A 14574-nucleotide genomic window follows, 5' to 3' on the forward strand; every position below is an offset into this window, starting at 1 on the left:
CTCTGAAGGGAGGGGATCATGCTCTACTTCAGTATGTCACAGTACATGTTGGCATTCATGGTTCCCTCAATGAACTGTAGCTCCCCAGTGCCAGCAGCACTCATGCAGCTCCAGACCATGACACTCCCACCACCATGCTTGACTGTAGGCAAGACACACTTGTCTTTGTACTCCTCACCTGGTTGCCGCCACACACGCTTGACACCATCTGAGCCAAATAAGTTTATCTTGGTCTCATCAGACCACAGGACATGGTTCTAGTAATCCATGTCCTTAGTCTGCTTGTCTTCAGCAAAATGTTTGCGGGCTTTCTTGTACATCATCTTTAGAAGAGGCTTCCTTCTGGGGACGACAGCCATGCAGACCAATTTGATGCAGTGTGCGGCTTATGGTCTGAGCACTGACATGCTGACCCCCCACCCCTTCAACCTCTGCAGCAATGCTGGCAGCACTCATACGTCTATTTCCCAAAGACAACCTCTGGATATGATGCTGAGCACATGCAGTCAACCTCTTTGATCGACCACGGCAAGGCCTGTTCTGAGTGGAATTTGTCCTGTTAAACCGCTGTATGGTCTTGGCCACCATGCTGCAGCTCAGTTTAAGGGTCTTGGCAATCTTCTTATAGCCTAGGCCATCTTTATGTAGAGCAACAATTCTTTTTTTCAGATCCTCAGAGAGTTCTTTGCCATGGGGTGCCATGATGAACATCCAGTGACAAGTATTAGAGAGTGAGAGCGATAACACCAAATTGAACACACCTGCTCCCCATTCACACTTGAGACCTTGTAACATTAACGAGTCACATGACACCGGGGAGGGAAAATAGCTAATTGGGCCCAATTTAGACATTTTCACTTAGGGGTGTACTCACTTTTGTTGCCAGCGGTTTAGACATTAATGGCTGAGTGTTGAGTTATTTTGAGGGGACAGCAAATTTACACTGTTATACAAGCTGTATACTTACTACATTACATTGTAGCAAAGTGTTATTTCTTCAGTGTTGTCACATGAAAAGATAGAATAAAATATTTACAAAAATGTGAGGGGTGTACTTACATTTGTAAGATACTGTATGTAATAAAACAGAAAAGATTTATTTAAAAATATCATTAGCATGTTGATGTAGGGGGAAGGCAAAACATCAGAGGATTAAACTTCAGCTTCAGTTTGGCACAAACGAGAGAATTCAGCGTGCGGAGTCATTAAAAGCGCAGCGTATCCCCACCAGCCTTTCATAGAGCCCCAGAACACCTGACAGCTTTCCTCGTGCAGCAAGAGCCAAATTAGCAAGTCACTGCTGAGCTTGTCAAGGAACGAAGCAATTATTATGTTAAAGTAAACGGAAAGCCTAACATTTTGTTTGCACTGTACTAGCAGATTTAGATACACTAACTAATTGAAGACAAACTCCAGCTGCTCACACTTTATAATCAGTTACAGAAAACAATGGTCATTGGTGTCATTGGGTCCCATTGTTAGTTTCACTGGGAGGAATCGTGCCCATCATTGGTGTCACTGGACCCCATTGTTGGTGTCATTAGGAGGAATTTTGCCCCATCATTGGTGTCATTTTGCCACATTGTAGGTTTTATTAGGAGGAACTGTGCCTCATCATTGGTTTCATTGGGAGGAATTGTGCCCTGTCATTGGTAAAATTGTTGGTGTCATTGGGAGGAACCATGCCCCATCATTCATTGGTATCATTGGGCCCCATTGTTGGTGTCTTTGGGAGGTATTGTGCTCCATCCTTGGTGCCATTGGGCCCCATTGTTGGTGTCATTGGGAGGAACTGTGCCCCATCATTGGTGTCAATGTGCCTCATTGTTGGTGTCATTGGGAGGAACTGTGCCCCATCATTGGTGTCAATGTGCCTCATTGTTGGTGTCATTGGGAGGAATTGTGACCTTCATTGGTGTCAGTGAATAATAGCACCCCAAGGGCCGGATAAAAGCAAGCAAAGGGCCGCAGTTTGGAGACCTAGAATCTGGATAAAGGACTCTGAAAATTTGAAGGCTAGAGGCACTTGGCATTTTCAGGAGGCCAGCAATGGGAGCCTCCATATTTTTCTCAGTACTGGGTTCCTTTAAGAAGTTGACTCGTGAGCGAGGAGGCGATCGTCTCATGGAAGGCTGTTTATAGGATGTGTACAAACTCTTCTGTTTGCTCAGCTTTTATTTGTGGATTTCTTTTTTTCCTGGAAACTCCACATTCCTCCCGCCATCAATGAACTGAGGAGTGGCTCACCAAGAAAATGCTTCTAATCTGATCCCTGAAAACCTTTCTCTTTCTAATTGTAGGTGGAAATGGCCTGACCGCAGGCTTCTTATTATGTATCTTATTAGTGTGAGAGGTCTGAACTTCTCAACCTGTCATAAGAAAAAAAAAAAAACACTCTCCTATCATCCTCTATTGGGACTTGTAGTATTTATTGTATTGTTACTTTTTCTGTTTGTTGTATTTGTTGCTTCTTTGTATCCAAGTCGTTATGTGAAATAGCGCAGATCTATAGAAAGCGAGACACAGAGAGAGAAAACAACCCAACCTTTACAAATTCCAAGAACTTCTTTATATTGTTATTCATTTCTACAGCAAGTAAAAGACAAGACTAAGGTGGCCCATAGATTAGTCTTTTTTTATTTGTTCAACCAGCAGGTTGATTTCCCCATCCACAAATTCAATATTAGTATGATACAATAATAGTATTATAGTATTCTGACAGTGGGGAGAATCCCCCACTAATAGAATACACAGATCAGCACTGCCGGATATAGTCTGCGGAGCTGATCGAGTGAGGGAAAACCTGACAGTGTGATTGTAGAGAAGTCAATCGAAAGATTTTCTTTTCTACAACCTCCCTGTCCATACATGGATTACACATGGCCGGCTTAAACCATTCACCTCCATCCAGTAGTGTATTTAGGTTTTGTGCTGCTCTGGGCCTGACTAAACTCGTGTACCCCCTAATTTAAATATGACCCACCCCTTACTCCAATCCAAAATGAAAAAAAAAATTGTTGCCTATAGTTCTACTTTAAGCACAAATTTCTGATAATTTTTTGGAGAGGACTAAGAAGATGCCAATGGTGCAGCAGAAAACATATAGCACAGTGAGGAAGGTTTGTGGTCCAGGATGAGAGGACAGTCAAAATTAGAAGCGCCCCCCCACAGTTGCGGAATGCCAGCCTCCCGCATACCGGAAGCAGTGCGGCCACTTTATGGGGGCTCTAGACTAATTTGCCTCTCAGCCCAGTCTGCCCCATAAGACTGGTGCTACACTAATGCCCCGTACACACGGTCGGACAACAAGGTCCTATCACACATTTTCCGTCGGAAAATCCGAACGTGTGTACAGGGCATAACAGTGTAGCGCAAGCCGGTGGGGACTCTTTCCGTACTGTCCCCCCTGCAAAGTGCTGCCCTAGGCCTGGGCTTTGTTGGCCTAGGCCAGGATACAGCATTGCCTCTATCTCTGCTTCTAGAGCTTACACTCTAATGTCCCCACAACAGTCACGCACTATTATTATTATTAATATTATTATACTTTTATATAGCTCTGACATATACTGCAGTGCTGTACAGAAAAAACTGAGCCAGTCACATGTCTCTGGGCTAGAGAAGCTTACACTCTAATGTCCCCACAACAATAACCCACGCCTATTATCATTATACATTTATATACTGTAGCTCTGACATAAAGCATACTCCAGTGCTGTACAGAGAAGACTAAGCCAGTCACGTCTCTGGGTCAGAGGAGCTTACACTCTAATGTCCCCACAACAGTCATCCACTATTATTATTATTATTATACATTTATATACAGTGAGTGGGTATAGAAAAGAATCACCCCCTTTAAAATAATCATATTTTGTTGCTTTGCAGCCTGAAATGAAGACACTCGCAGATTTTGTTTTATCCAGCTGTATTTACTCAGTGCAACTTATAACATCCAAGTGAAAGATATAACACCAACATGCAGGGTGGATATAAATCAATGATTTAAAATGATTTTTTTTTATTCAAATCGATTTTTTTAAATTTTTATCAAATTTATGTTAATAAAATGCTTTTGAAGTAAAAATCTAAACATAGTTTTCTATCTAAGATACATTAATAATTTAGTTTATTTAGCATGAGACAGAGCTTAGTTATGTAGCATGGGGCTGTATATTCTGCAATATTTACATTTTTGGTAAACCCATTCAATGAATCCAAGCTCTGCAAGCTGAGATAACATGCACTGCATTGATGCATTCACACAATTTCACAGTAACCATGAGATAAAACAAAGTTCATGAATATTCGTTTATCCCATTGTTTTGCAAATCTATGTACACTACAAACTGAATCGGTTCGGATATCGCTGTTTTACTAACCTGACAGCTTATTATTCTAAATAGGAAACCTTCTAATAATAAAGATTCTAACTACCAGCAATAAGTCCTTACATTTAAAGAGCACCTGTCATTTCAGATCCATCATGGCAGCTCCTGTTAGCGACATCCACTCACCTGTTGCCGCCACGTCCCTCACCTTGTTGTGTCACTGCCGCATCACCAGCTGTCCCATTAAAGTGAATGGGACTGTCGGTGAGTCACCAGCGGGTCAGAGGAGGAGCCACTGCGGGACAGAGATGACAGTCGCTCTTTAAAAATTATGATTTAAATTAAGCCTTTTTACTAGTAATGTAACTTACCTGAGCCCTGACTTACTTACTTGACCCGGCGGGGACGCACCAGGGGTTCTTGGCTCTTGATTGGATAGATTGATAGCCATTGGCTCCCGCTGCTGTCAATCAAATCCAATGACACGGGCGCTGGGGGGCGGGGGCGAGTCCGGCATTCGTGTCTATGGACACAAATGCTGGACTCGGGAGCGTGACTGCAAGGTAAACAATTATTTAGCAGAGATATTCCTGCGCTATCAGGTATGGAGATGGCTAGGGGTGGAACAGCTGCATGCACCTATTTGGGTACACACCTGACCTAAATTGGTAATATATGAATAGATGGTGCAGCGCTAATCCTATATGTGAAACCTCTGGTGGTTTAAAAATCGGTCATATTATAGATCACTACAGTGTATATACATAGTCTGGAAAGCCAGTGACGTATTCTTAGAAGTGGTATATCTCACTAAACTAAATAAATTAATAAAAATGTAAGTGTAAAAAATATAGTATTTGTTTTAAAAACTTAGATCACCATATCAATAACTAGTTCACCATAGATCACCATATCAGTAACTGGTTCAGCATAAGTGACAAAAAGACAAATTTAAATAAAGTGCAGTGATTTGTACTAGATAAATAACAATCCAAAAATGACAATGTGCATTGTGCAAACACTGTGCAAAATATAAATTGCTACATCACACATTAGCTTGCAGTGTTAAACGATAAAAATTCCGTATAAAGTGCAAATGTGCAAAAAAAAAAAAAAAAAGACCAGAAATCTCCAAAAATATATAGTCATAAAATGTTAGTGAATGTCCCAAAAGTTATGATACATAAAAAAGAAACTTCACACAGAAAAAAACGTCCTTATTCATGATGAAATCTGTGACAGTAAAGTGCTAACATGCGCATGTGGCAGTTGGAGTGCCTGGTGACTCAAATCTCATGCAGCTTCGTGTGCAAACACTACAGTGGGTAGTGGCCCCTTACCTTATAGTAATGGGGCAACAGCATATGACCAAACAAGTTCTTTATCTCTTCCACCTAGGGGCTCCTGCGTATTCCTCACCGTCCTGGGGTAAGGTTCCCTCAGATATGATGCAGGAAGGTATTTATAAATCCCCTGAAGAAGTCACATGTGGTGGGACGTCACGCGTAGGGACGGGATAGGCTGGATACACTGAGAGAAGGTTACGAGCTCGCCGCTCGTCGGATACAAATATTGTATCACTTAATTGCCAATGTGAGTACCTGTTTCTTTGCCTAATAAACAACAAGCTACTTATGAAAACGGTATCACACTATTGGGTTCTTTTCTACTCTACTTTATTTATAAATACCTTCCTGCATCATATCTGAGAGAACCTTACCCCAGGACGGTGAGGAATACGCAGGAGCCCCTAGGTGGAAGAGATAAAGAACTTGTTTGGTCATATGCTGTTGCCCCATTACTATAAGGTAAGGGGCCACTACCCACTGTAGTGTTTGCACACGAAGCTGCATGAGATTTGAGTCACCAGGCACTCCAACTGCCACATGCGCATGTTAGCACTTTACTGTCACAGATTTCATCATGAATAAGGACGTTTTTTTCTGTGTGAAGTTTCTTTTTTATGTATCATAACTTTTGGGACATTCACTAACATTTTATGACTATATTATTTTTGGAGATTTCTGGGCTTTTTTTTTTTTTTGCACATTTGCACTGTATACGGAATTTTTATCGTTTAACACTGCAAGCTAATGTGTGATGTAGTCATTTATATTTTGCACAGTGTTTGCACAATGCACATTGTCATTTTTGGATTGTTATTTATCTAGTAAAAATCACGCTGCACTTTATTTAAATTTGTCTTTTTGTCACTTATGCTGAACCAGTTACTGATATGGTGATCTATGGTGAACTAGTGACTGCAAGGTAATCCCCTCGGGAGAGCGCTTCTCCTAGGGGGTTATCTGATGTGGGGAGGAGAGCTACCGGGGGGGACCCCAGAAGACGAGGATCGGGGCCACTCTGTGCAAAACGAACTACACAGTGGAGGGAAGTATGATATGTTTGTTATTTAAAACAAAAAAAAAAAGCGAACCCTTACAATCACTTTAATTCTGGGCTCTGACTAGGCAATGCGAGGAGATTCATCTTCTTTTTCCTTCAACCACTATGTGGTCATTTTTGCTGAGTGCTTTGGGTCATTGTCATCTTGGAGGGTAAACCTTCTTCCCATTGACAACTTTCTGGCAGAGGGCAGCAGATTTTCCTCAAGAATTTGATGGTATTTTGCCCCATCCATTTTTCCTTCTATCCTGACAAGTACTCCAGTCCCTGCTGCAGAGAAACACCCCCATAACAGGATATTACCACCCCCATACTTTACTGTAGGAATGGTGCTATTTGGATGGTGGGCTGTATTGGATTTCCACCAGACATATTGTTTAATGTTGAGGCCAAATAATTCAATTTTAGTCTCATCTGACCACCTTAAATGCATCTTGAAGATTCTGAGGCCACATGGAAAAAGGTGTTATGGTCATATGAGACTAAAATTGAATGATTTGGCCTCAACACCGAACCATATGTCTGGTGGAAATCCAATACAGCTCACCATCCAAATAGCACCATTCCTACAGTAAAGTATGGGGGTGGTAATATCGTGTCTAAATCTCCCTTTCCTCTGAAGCCTGATCCGCGTTCAAATCGCACCCCAGAGGCTACGGACAGGCATGAGGAAGCAATGTGACGCCTCCTCACCGCCTGTTTTAACCCCGTTTTTGCTGACACGTTCATTGCAAGCAATTGCGGGGTGTTTCCGGTGCTTCTCCATATACCTAAATGTGTCGTGTTTGGCGGGCGGTAAACTTCGGCAGGCAGTGTTTGGTGAGTAGTTAGCTCGCTACAAGTTGGGGGAACTTTGCCAAAGCCCGCTGGGCTTCCCCCGCCAGAACACAACCGGTCGGCTGAGAGCCGACCGACTGATCAGATGCCGACCGGCGGACCTTCTTTGATCATGCTCCTTCAAAGCCGGACGAACGGCAGGCTTCTGTCGGATGACTGCTGTACACACAGGCGTAATGCCCGTCGTCGTTTTCTATTGAACCGCCAATGCCACCTGATATTTGGCTCGCATGTACAGCCCTTAAAGTAGAACTATAGGTAAAACTTTTTTTTCCCATTTTGGATATAGTAAGGGAAGGTCGTGACCACTGTCAGTTTATTTCTTGCCCTCTGTGTACCATTAGGGAGATTGCTCTTCACTTCCTGTCCCATAACCAATACAGGAAGTAAAAGGAAATCCCTACAAATTAGGAGAATCCTTAGAGGACCCCCAGGTCACCAGAACTAGTGTCCCCATGGGAAGATTTCCTCTCTATTACTTTTCTGGGCGACAACCCAAAATTTGGTATTTTCTTTTACTTTGACTTTCAGTGATGGTAAACAGAACAAATAGAGAGGGTGACTCTCCTTAGAGAGAGGAACAGACAGCAATAAAAACTGACAGATGTTCTAATCCATCTCCACTCTATCTAAAACTAAAAAAAAAAAGTTTTGCCTTTTAGTTATCCTTTAAGTCTCAGAAATTTGACAACAGGATCTCTATATTTTTCACATGGCGGGTTGCTTTGTGTTTCATAATTAGGACTTTAGTGATTTTGATCTACTTTGTTCTCAGACAGAAGGGTTAATGCTGACCTCGGCAGATCAGTTCCTTATATTGTAGCAAGACTTGGAAGCATGGCTGCGATAAACTCCTTACAATGGCGCTAACAATGGCAGGAACTTGGGGGGGAGAGTTACAGGAAATTCAATTAGTGCCCAATCTTCTGCACAGGACCCAGGCAGAACCACAAGTCCCAGCATACCTTGCAGTATTTCAATTATGTGAGGTAGGTTTCCATATGTGGGTGGTGGGAGGGGGTCATACTCTGGTCTTGTCAGGGAATTGCATTACATACCTCCCTACTTTAGAACAGAACAAGGGACATTTTATGGAGATAGGGACCTGGCTAGGGTTAAAGCTGACACTGGCACATTCACCTGTTGTGCCGCCTCCGCTCGGCTGTGCCCTGCATTCCTAAGGAGGCTTTGAGTCAGCTTCTCTCTGTTCGCACTCCAGACACCAAGCACCAACCTGCTGATCTGTCAAGTTACAGCTCCTCGGAGAACAGACCTGGGCCACCAAAGAGGATGCAGTGCCATCTTGCCCCAACTGGCACCAGCCTTCGGCAGCTCCACAATACACGCTGCTTGGCTGCACTGTGATAGCTCAAAGTTCTGATTAGTGTGCGTCCCGGGAGGCGGGCGTGTTAGCTAACACAGGTGCCAGTCACCGCCTTTTGATAGTTCCAATAGTGTAGCTTGAACAGTGCGTTTAGTGCACACAGTCCCTGTTTTGCTCTGATGAAGAGGGCGGACCCTTGAAATGCGCTAGCGTTTGTAGGACTGTGTAATATATTTCTAGTCCATCTTGAGGCATACACATTGGTTCTGGTCGTTGTTTTAGAGATTTGTGGTGGGCATGTTGTGTCCTGCTATTTATGAATACCTACTTTTATCTTTGGAAATAAATGGTGTCTCAGTTAATGCACAAGGCTGGTGCCCCCTCTTTTGTTCTTTTACCTATAGTCCCAGTATGGAACCTGCAGTGCCCACTTATGTCACATGCAGTCATGCCCTGTACACACGATAGGATTTTCCGATGGAAAATGTGTAATAGGACCTTGTTGTCGGAAATTCCGACCGTGTGTAGGCTCCATCACACATTTTCCATAGGAATTTCCGACACACAAAGTTTGAGAGCAGGCTATAAAATTTTCCGACAACAAAATCCGTTGTCTGAAATTCCGATCGTGTGTACACAAATCCAACGCACAAAGTGCCACGCATGCTCAGAATAAATTAAGAGATGAAAGCTATTGGCTACTGCCCCGTTTATAGTCCCGACGTACGTCTTTTACGTCACCGCGTTCAGAACGATCAGATATTCCGACAACTTTGTGTGACCGTGTGTATGCAAGACAAGTTTGAGCCAACATCTGTCGGAAAAAATCCTAGGATTTTGTTGTCGGAATGTCCGATCAATGTCCGACCGTGTGTACGGGGCATAATACTCCATATTCCCTTTGCACACGTTTACCGCCTGTTAAATGCTCTCTTCAGAGAGCAATGCAAGTGTATATCACAGAATCTTACTGATTGAACATGAAATGGAATATATACGCGTGTAGCTTACATTGGCCCATCTGGTTCGAACCCCAGTAACCTCTTCCTTACAAGCAGGAGTTTTGGGGTGAAGTCTGGGATCCGCTGAATTCTCACCATCAGATCTCCCACCACCTAGGAACAGAATAGACAACACAAGGTTTACTAATTACAAGTCTGTTGGTCTCATAAATTTATTGTCAGCAAGTAGAGAGCGTGTCACCTTACACTTTCCATTCCCTGTCCTGAAACAAATGTAAACTCAGCAGGACGGGGCCAGAGTTACATTTTTTGGAAACAGTGAATTGTTTGAGACCCATCTTTTTAGGACACTATTAATCCAACCCTACCGACTCCCACCAGCCCTTTAATGAGATCTAAACTCAAAAGGCCTTTTCTGGCCTTCCTGATCATGTGATCACTGTGACTGGCTGCCGCAGTGATCACATGATCACCAGCCCACCCCACCCCACCTTACCAGTTCCTGAGCATTTCTAAGTGACCGGAGCTGTTGGTGACAGCGTGGTTGCAGTGCTGGGGGTATGTGACTGAACTTGCTCCTGACACAAACAGCGATCCCAGAAGTAAGCATACATGTATCAGCATGGCATAAAACCCACCGCCATGCTGCCACATATATATGCATACAACCAGCATTAAGGCTCCATTCACATTTGTACTACTCCAAAGTTGCGCTGACTTTAGGGTGCAACTTTGACGCAAATTTGGATCAGTGCAACTTGGATATGACTTTGACCAGTGATAATGGACAACTGTTGCACACAATTTGCATTGTATAACATTCAGGTACAACTTTCATGCAACGTCTGAGGGTTAACATTGAAATCTATGGCCCTCAAGCTGCATGAAAGTTGGACCAAAAGTCGTGCATATATGAATGGTTATCATTGGAAAACAAGGGGAATGACTTGTTATGCAACTTTGAAGTCGCACAAGTGTGAATGGAGCCTTAAGCATTAATGGCTCTGAACTAAATATGCTGACCTCATTGAATCAATTTTTGTATCGATTTTTACAGAAGAATTCAGAATTGTCAAATGTATTTGCAAGTTTTTGGTGTCAAACATTTATAGAATGTTTTTCTATCAAAATTATTATAAATTCAAAATTAAAATATTATAAATTCAGAATTTAGAAATGTATTTGCAAGTGTTTGTTGTCACAAACAGTTCAATTAGCTTGAAATTAAGTTTTGTTGATTCTCTCTCCCCCCCCCCCCCCCAATTGCACAGCAGAATAACAATGAAAACTAGCAATAATTTTGATGTACAGCCTCTGAAAGACACAGTTTCTGTTGGTCTACAGAGAGACAACACGGTAGCAGCCTTGTAAGTACAAAGCTATTGTTTTGGGGAAATAAACATAAGGTTGATTACACAGTTAGAAAGTTACTTGACTGAAAAGACTTGTGGAAAAGCTGCTTGTGTTTATTTGGTGCTGGAAATGCAATAAATCTGCTTGACGTCAATGTTAAACCTGAAATACTATGAGGACTCCTGTATAAACAACTCTCATAGGGGCTGGCTACCCCAAGAGACAGAAAAAATCAGGCTGATGTCAGTATAACACCCACAAGGGGTGACAGCACTCACCCTGACAATGACGGAGAAGAGGGAGCGGCACCCAGGGGCCAGGTTGACGTAGGGGTCCAGCAAGAACTCGTGGATGTGGGGATGAGGGAAGAGGGACAGTTTGGACAACACTGAAGTAACCTGCAAATTCACATCATAGGGCTGCAGGAAAATAAAACACACATAAAAATTATCCATACGCAAAAAATATAAGATTTTATTTTACATTCTTGACAGACTCAAACCTGGACCCATCAAGAAAGACATGCTAGCTTGTTAATGATTGATTTTAAAATGTGCAGCATACAGGACAGTTATCCCCATATTTGCTTTGTTATTGAGTGAGTCAGTACCCTGAAATAAGTGTGCAGGATAATCCCAATATTTGATGTGTGATTGTTACAGGTAAGCAACGATGAGCATGAAAGCACCAGAGGAGGCACTTTTAAAAACAAGTCCATATAGCAACTTCCATATGTCTTTATTTTTTTTTATTTTTTTTTCCACAGATCATCTAACAAACTAAAGACAATTATATATAAAAAAAAAAAAACACCTAGCCTTGAGTTTTCTCTAAAGTCACCATGTGAGTTTTCATATATGTTTACAAATCAAGGACCTAATTATAAATCATGGGAAAAATCATGACAAATGCATTTATTACAGGTACTACAGGTATAACGCTGTCAACCCTGCCCTCAAGGAGCTTACAATCTAAGGTAACTCACATTCATACACATACTAGGGCCAATTTAGACAGGAGCCAATTAACCTACCAGCATCCCCTCAGTGTGGGAGGAAAAAAGAGCACCTGGAGGAAACCCATTCAGGCACAACGATTTTAAATCCAGTATAAGTGATTTATTCCGCAATCATCTATATTTTGTCTACATTGAAAAGCAGCCCAGCAAAATCTTTATAGCTCATTCTGACAACGTATAAAGATTTTTTTTAGAATGGTCTTGTACAGTACAAGAAACTTTTATATACCCGAACCCAATGACACTCCCCCTCTCCAGCATTCTTGGCACTCCTGCCAACATTAAATTTGGCTGATATCTGAGTTGAGAGGGAGTGATGACCTCACCCCTCTGTCATGAATTAATGCTTGAGCCTAGTGGCCATTCAGACACAGGAAGAAGTGACATATTACGCTATATCTGGAATTCTGCCCCAGCTGAGGCAGAGAAAGGATCAGAAAGAAATTTCTGCACAGGTGAGCATCAGTGACTTTGAGGTGGCCCCCTTACACAGACACTGTCACTTTACCTTATATAGGCAGGGACAGTGTCTCTTTAACAAACAGTACTTATTCTTTATGTTTACTAATCCCTACATATTGATTAAAAAGTCAGTTGCAAAAGACACCAGGCTTGCTGCTAAACAGGCATTTCAGACACAGAATCCCCACCTTGGAAGCAGTCTTCTCTTCCTGCAGCACGTGCCCAGATCAACACTAGCAGGAACCCATGCCCTCCTGTCATAGCCAAATGCTTGGCCATTCTGATTGTTAATGTTTCAACACTTTCTGACTGCACCAAAGATTTCCTGCAAGTTCCTGCCTCTTGCATATTCTTATTGGCTAATGGGGCTGCCTATCACAGTGATGAACCAATAGGAAAGTTAAGGAGCAGTGCTTAGAAGTACTATCCGAAAGTGTTGAGGTGTTGCGTAGCAGAATTGGCTGGGATTCAGCAGTGAGAAGAAGGATTGGGAAGCTGCTGTATGTATTGTGCCCCTCAATGTCCCTGCAATTCATACCTGCAGCACTGTGTTTTACTTTAGTAACAGTCTTTTTAAAGCAGAATTAGACTCAAAATTTAGGTCCACTTTAAACAGTCAGGTGGGGTACCAAAAGGTGCATACTTTGGAGCACTGCAGGCAGGGTCTTAGTGTTGCACTGGACGGGTAACTTTTATGGCCATTGTATTATACTAATCCGGTCTGTCAAAATCAGATTAAACTTTTCAGTACTTTTACAGTGGGTTGGGATTGTACCTGGTCTAGTATCCTGCCCATTCTGTCAAACAAGACTTTCAGGAAATGTCCCTCGAAGAATGGAGCCTCTAAATTGCACTTCTCAATGGCCTTTGCTAAACCAGGCCAATCCCAGCGCAGGCATATTGCACAGTAATCCCGGAACTAAACAAAAAAATAATGGAAAATGTCATCACACTGCTGTTGATGGGTTAATATAGAGATGGAGATATTGGTGGCTGCAGGATAAGGAGAGGAGTCCTGACCTACCTGTCTGTGTGCGTCCCTGAGGTAAGTGTCATAGCCGGTGCCCTCCACATGGTAAGAGGACTTGGCTTCATCAGGGACCAGACAGAGAAAGCTGCAGGACACAAAGAGGAAATTTTATGGTGTAATTCAACCTGTAAACTACTAATTAAATACATTAGCGAAAAAGCAGCCATTTGAGGAAACCAAGAACCAAACTACCCATTCACCTTAAAGCCCTACCTCAACTCAGCCTATCCTCCCTACCCCTAAAGGAAATTGTGACTCAACGTTAACACTGGGCCAGACAGCACTGTCACATGGGAAGGCTGTGTGTAATAGGTCAAATGAAAAATTCTTAGGAGTCCAAAGTATTTATTGCTCAACTGGTTACAACAAGCAGGGCAAAATACCAGCACGTTTCAGGGCTGGGTGAAATGGCAGATTGTTAAATGGACTCAAAAGTACTAAGCAGACTGATATTCAGGCAGAGGATGCTATAAACAGTAGTCAGTACTAGTGCTCAATCATAAACATACTGTGTGTATCCTTCCAGAAGAGCTCCCCTATGGGCCTCCTTGTCTAACATTCCCTTCTCCTACACTGAAATTTTTTTCTTTCAGAAACAGATCTCATACAATGTCCTTGTTTCAATGCACATACAGAAATAGAGTCCACTAACAGGGCAGAGCACCAGACTTTATTTAAACCAGCACATTACATGGGAAAATTAACCTTAATACCTCTTGTGCTAAAATGCTTAGTCATAAAGCTCATGGTTATGCATTGTGGTGTAAAGCTGCTTTCACACTTCTCCATAGCAAAAAAAAACATTTTTGGCACGTTACCGATGCATTTTGCACCTGTGAAAAAAAGGACATGACGCC

General features: G+C 42.4%; 1 protein-coding gene across 2 annotated transcripts in view; it reads right to left on the reverse strand.

Annotated features, from left to right (window-relative positions):
- The window catches only part of LOC141105754 (FHF complex subunit HOOK interacting protein 2A-like), a 34052-nt gene that overhangs the window by 14088 nt on the left and 5390 nt on the right, over positions 1-14574 (reverse strand). The window contains exons 6-10 of one of the 2 annotated variants that reach the window (XM_073595841.1): positions 13712-13802; positions 13463-13606; positions 11486-11626; positions 9904-10007; positions 2411-2506 (exon numbers count right to left, since the gene is read on the reverse strand). In XM_073595841.1, the coding sequence (XP_073451942.1) occupies positions 2440-2506; positions 9904-10007; positions 11486-11626; positions 13463-13606; positions 13712-13802 (547 nt within the window). In that variant the 3' untranslated portion in view covers positions 2411-2439. Of the gene's footprint in view, positions 1-2410; positions 2507-9903; positions 10008-11485; positions 11627-13462; positions 13607-13711; positions 13803-14574 lie in introns of those variants that run through there. The other variant, XM_073595842.1, reaches the window with a different exon arrangement.

The sequence above is a fragment of the Aquarana catesbeiana genome, linkage group LG08, assembly GCF_042186555.1.
Source record: "Aquarana catesbeiana isolate 2022-GZ linkage group LG08, ASM4218655v1, whole genome shotgun sequence".
Classification (NCBI taxonomy): domain Eukaryota; kingdom Metazoa; phylum Chordata; class Amphibia; order Anura; family Ranidae; genus Aquarana; species Aquarana catesbeiana.